The 6,000-nt window shown below is 28.4% G+C and overlaps 1 protein-coding gene across 1 annotated transcript in view; it reads right to left on the bottom strand.

Annotated features, from left to right (window-relative positions):
* Positions 1-2,402: 2,402 nt before the first annotated feature.
* Positions 2,403-6,000, bottom strand: part of LOC131952639 (lysosomal-trafficking regulator) — a 58,547-nt gene continuing 54,949 nt past the window's right edge. Inside the window, exons 55-56 of the mRNA XM_059315384.1 lie at positions 5,524-5,598; positions 2,403-5,357 (exon numbers count right to left, since the gene is read on the bottom strand). Of these exons, the coding sequence (XP_059171367.1) occupies positions 5,213-5,357; positions 5,524-5,598 (220 nt within the window). The 3' untranslated portion in view covers positions 2,403-5,212. The remainder of the gene's footprint in view (positions 5,358-5,523; positions 5,599-6,000) is intronic.

Genomic DNA, 6,000 nt, shown 5'->3' with positions numbered 1-6,000 from the left:
GTTAAAGAGAAAACATGTATGGTGCCATCGTCACCTACTGCAGCACCCGATTAAACATTGGGTTCCAGAACATGACAGGACTGACAAAGTTGAGGAGTTCAGTGAGGGACCCGTGATGCAGCGGACCTGCCGTGCGGCTGTCCTGTTATGTAGATGACCCGTCAACTAGTGTGTCAACTAGTGTTAATGTTAAATTGAAATGGTTGAGGTTTAATTAGAAATAATGTTAAATTTAGAAATTTCCATACTTCCATGTGATTTTTTTACTATAAAGGGAATAATGAGAGGGAATTAAATATATTACAGCCAATTGAAATATTATTTAAAATAATAATAGAAGCTTAGGACACTTCTTAAATTCTGGTAAAGGCATTCAATATATAAAATATCGACCTACGCTATTATTTTAGTTATTTAAATAGAAACTCATTGTTATATATTTTAAGAAATCATTTATTTTCTCATTTTTAGTGCATTATTACATAAAAGCTTGTTAATAAAATGTTTTTTTTTTTTTTAATTTTTCTTAATAAGACAGTTTATTTTAAGGAAGGCTACTTTAGCTGAACTACGAAATGAAACAATTTCATGTTTGCTCCCCTTTGCTGAATTTTCGAATTTAGAAATTCCAAGGAAGATAACACGAACAAAACTAAGTTACTGATTAAAAACAACATAATTATTTATATAGACGAATCGTCACTAATTTTATTCATTCTGTTATTTAAAAATATTAGCAAATTTTTTACCAAAACATGCCCAGAAATATAACTTTCAAAAAACCAACAGCTACGGTCAAATTTAGATTATTGATCTTGTTTCTTCTAGATACTTTATTGGTTAGACTGTTAAAAAGTACTTGAGATTATCAAAATTTAATTATGAGCTATTTAGAAAATATTTAGCTCGAGTTTAATTTGTTAAATCAAATGTTTTTTGGCTTTTAAGAAAGCGGTTCAATAAGGGGGATTACTTCAGCTAAACTACGGAGTGAAACAATTTCATGTTTGTTCCCCTTTGACCATAAATTTATTGCAGAATTTTCGAATGTAGAAAATTAAAGCGAGGTAACCCGTACAAAACTTTGTTACTGATTAAAAACAACATAATTATTTATATAGACGAATCGTCACTAATTTTATTCATTCTGTTATTTAAAAATATTAGCAAATTTTTTACCAAAACATGCCCAGAAATATAACTGTTAAAAAACCAACAGCTACGGTCAAATTTAGATTATTGATCTTGTTTCTTCTAGGTACTTTATTGGTTAGACTGTTAAAAAGTACTTGAGATTATCAAAATTTAATTATGAGCTATTTAGAAAATATTTAGCTCGAGTTTAATTTGTTAAATTAAATGTTTTTTGGCTTTTAAGAAAGCGGTTCAATAAGGGGGATTACTTCAGCTAAACTACGGAGTGAAACAATTTCATGTTTGTTCCCCTTTGACCATAAATTTATTGCAGAATTTTCGAATGTAGAAAATTAAAGCGAGGTAACCCGTACAAAACTTTTTTACTGATTAAAAACAACATAATTATTTATATAGACGAATCGTCACTAATTTTATTCATTATGTTATTTGAAAATATTAGCAAATTTTTTACCAAAACATGCCCAATAATATAACTCTTAAAAAACAAACAGCTACGGTCAAATTTAGATTATTGATCTTGTTTCTTCTAGGTACTTTATTGGTAAGACTGTTAAAAAGTACTTGAGATTATCAAAATTTAATTATGAGCTATTTAGAAAATATTAAGCTCGAGTTTAATTTGTTAAATCAAATGTTTTTTGGCTTTTAAGATAGCAATTCAATAAGGGGGGTTACTTCAGCTAAACTACGAAGTGAAACAATTTCATGTTTGTTCCCCTTTGACCGTAAATTTATTGCAGAATTTTCGAATTTAGAAAATCAAAGGAGGTAGCCCGTACAAAACTTAGTTACTGATCAAAAATTAAATTATTTTTTACTATAAACGAATTGTTATTAATTATTTATTATAGAAGAATTGTCAATAATTTTATTCATGCTGTTATTTGAAAACATTTGCATTTTTAAAAAATTCAAATCCGAATATTCTATACACCCATACGCATTAAAATAATAAACATTTATAATAGAATTTAATCTTTTTAATTACAAGTACAGCTATTGTATTATGTGACGGGTTAGGGGACAATGTAGACAGTATTTCTTTTAAGCATATCTCTAAATAGCATTCATGTAAAATAATTGTAGGCCTATTTAACTATTCAATAGTGAGGATGGAGGAAGAGGGTAGGTGATTGCTTCAATCCTCATTATCAGGAGGGACTGGCAATGTTTTTTTCCCCTGTCCTGTGCAGCTTTACAGAGATTCCATCACTATCCAATGATAAAAGAACACAACAAAGTCCAACTGTTCAAATAGAATTTAATTTTTTAACTTAGACATTATAAAAAAATACAATTTAAATAAAAATAGAAAGATGTAAATTAAAACAAACATTGTACAAATTGTATCACACTGTTTTTAACATGGCAGCTAATCACTTACTGTAGAACTGCTTGTTTAAATTATCTATCCATAGTATCAATACTCTTTCTGACCTTTCACACTAGGTGACTAGAAAAATACTTGCATCTATAGCAGATGAACATATAATTCACTTACAACTAGTTAAGGTGTGTTCAAAACTTGGTACAATTTTTTTATTTGAGCATGTATCAGTGCTGAATTATTGTTGTAGCCCATCTACATTGATAACAACAATACATAAACACAGTAAAAATTTGTAGCAATACTGTAAAGCTTTCAAAAGTGTAAGACTAATTTACACTGATTGACAGAAAGCCAGTACACCATTCAAACCCTGGGAGAATTTTTAAAAACATGTTTATTTATAAAAAGTTGAATTATTTAGCATCAGTTTTCAATTTTAATTACAATATTTTCTTTCTGTCTGCAGAGTGGTCATATATTATAAAAGCTGTTACACAATTAATAACAAAAATTTTCTTTCTTATGTTTAAGTGAAATGTACTTATGTTTCTTCTGACTGAACATTTGTTCGCTTATGTTCAGACAACTTAGAAACAAAATCTTATTTTGTCAATCAGTAGGTAATTTTTTTCCTAAATGTTGTTTCTGTACATAGAATGTAAAAATATAATATTTCATCTGGTTTGCAGTAAACAGTTTAACATAGTTCACAGGAATAAACATTGATAAAGAACAAAAGATATCTAAGAGTAGATTAGATTATCACAAAGAAATAATGTTAGGACTCTAAATTAAACTGTAAAACTGAGAATACTAAACTTTTCAAATTATAAAACGTAACAATAAAATTATACATATTTTGACAATAACAAAAGAATATTTATTTATATAAAACAATGAGCAGAATACGATTATTATCTACAAGCTACAAAATCTGTTCAATATTGATTCTTTAGTAAAAATTAATTCACATCAAAATTAAATTTTTATTAAGATGTTATGCAACCTGATTTGATTTTATCTGAATATTTGCAATAAAACTATTTTAAAATAACTTATGTCTACATTGTGGAATGCAATTAAGAGCGAGCAACAAAGAGGAAAAGAAAGAAAGACAATTTGATGGATTTAGAAATAGGTGTGGGATAAAACAAAATAGAAATCAAGGTCAGAGGTCATCTATTTACATAATGGGAGACAATCAATAGATTTTCTTGAGCTGAATAACATCCAACAAAAATAGCTGACTATGTAAATAGTGTTTTTCTGTCAGGATTATTTATATAAATAGGTATCTTCATCTTCATATAAAAATACAAATCTCAAAATGGAATTATTTAAGTCATTTCTTACTAAGGGTTAGAAAACATGGTAAACAACTTAATATCTTAATTTCTAACAGAAATCCAAATTTTTAACAGAAATTCCCATTGCATATTTGAAATAAAACTGACAAAAGATACAGTTTGAAATAGCATGAACAAAAAGATAAAACAACAAAAATAATCTAGAATTAATTTGCATAGGTATAAGAACCACCATGAAGGATCTAAGAAGACAAGAAGGAATTATTGATCCATCTAAACAACATTAGGTCATCAACCAATGGCAGTGGGATGTAAACATCTACAAATACGTTTGAATAAATATTTGTTCATAAAGCACATTCTAATTTAACAAAATATTTTCACACACACACACACAAAATAAGTTTCTAAATGGAAATACAAGCTAATGAGCCACTAGTTTTTTAAACAATGATTTAGTTGATTAGCTGTAAGATATAAAAAAAATAAAACATCTTTCATAAACATTTTTCTGTGTGTTCATTCCTTAACCATCAGAGAAACATTTTCATTGAATTAGAAAACTAGCTTTAGTACAATTACTAATGCTGGTCAAAAAAAGATTTTTACATGTAGAAATTTAGTTAGATGAACACTTTTTGCTTGAAAACAGTTCAACATTTAAACTATGTACGGGTAAATATCATTGGTGAGTATTAAATAGGAATGCATCCAGTAATACGGTAAATGATAACATGAAGGGCCCTCAATGTTAAATCTAACAATAATCTATTTACATCAAATATAAATAAAGAATTCTTTTTTTTAATATGAAAAATGTATTATGAATTGGGATATAATATTTGCTCAATTATTGTAAGCATCACATGTATACTTCAGTTCAGAATATGGCTAAGTTATAAATATTGATTTACAAAAGAAAAATGACATACATTACTTTTGCACAGTTTAAAAAATGATTGTGGAAATAAATAAATGAAATTTGACTAGTAAATTAATTATTACCAACTACATGAAATGTATGACATTTTGTTATGTTATATAATAAATTTTAAAAATACAAATTAGTAAAGAAACTAAGTTATAAAAGTATTAAGTATTTTTTTCAATACAAAGGTGAAAACATCATTTTAAACACAGCCAGTAGATTCAGTCATTTTAAACCACAAGTTCATTTGAAAGTATCGGTGAAGCCTAATTCAAGAACATAAACTATACATGAATCAGCACCTAGTTCTTTTAAAGTCTTTTAAATAAATAAATATGCAGTTTTTAAAAATATTTTACAAAATACTGCCATATTTTATCCCTCAAACAGCTAACTGAGGGTAAGTTTTTAACATTTATTTTTGGTAAAATAACTTTAAGAAATGTCAGGTTTGTCATCAATATTTTTGTTCCAATGTTTGCTACAGATTTATTTTTCTCCATCCTGTGAGCTGATGACAGGGATAAATTTCTCCGAGTGCTCCCTCAATGACTTTAAATCTTTTCCCCACAGAGTTATCAGCCCATCAGCAGAAGATGCCATCAAGTATTGGGAATCAGCGGAGAAAGTTAACCTAGGCAGAGAAAAATAATAAGTCACAGGTTAGAAACATTATTTTTAGTTTCTTAATAGATGTAATATTTAATTTGGTAGTTTGTACACATTTCTATTTAGAAAATGAAAAAACATTAATTAAATTTAAAATTCCTATTGTACAATTAAAAAAGGTTTTACAGTACCCAATGACTGCCTTAGGGTTAGGGTTGTCTTTTGTCAAATCTTTTAATGGTGACAGGTCCCAACTGCTCCACAACCTAGGATTGTTGCTCATTGGTTAGTGGAGATTCAAGGGGATTTATTCAAACAACAAATCTTTGAGTAGTACGTTAGACGAAACAAAATTTAAATACAGGACATCAGAATACTTTGATTTAAAAAACACTTTGTGGACCATAATAGATAATGCTTTAAACAAAACATTCAGTTGGAAAAATTTTAATTTAAAAAAACATTGTAATGATAGTAGTATGGACAGGGTGAGTGGTCCAACCAGTGGCCAGTAGACAACAGCACGAGTTAACACAGCGGCCAGTAGAAAACAGCATGAGTTAACACAGTGGCCGGTAGACAACAGCATGAGTTAACACAGTGGCCAGTAGACAACAGCATGAGTTAACACAGTGGCCAGTAGACAACAGTTAACACAGTGGCCAGTA

This window comes from Physella acuta, unplaced genomic scaffold (genome assembly GCF_028476545.2).
Source record: "Physella acuta isolate Inbredline_101_S28 unplaced genomic scaffold, ASM2847654v3 ptg000883l, whole genome shotgun sequence".
Lineage (NCBI taxonomy): Eukaryota > Metazoa > Mollusca > Gastropoda > Physidae > Physella > Physella acuta.
Note: the sequence above shows the minus strand (reverse complement) of the source record. Positions and strands in the feature narration are given on the sequence as shown.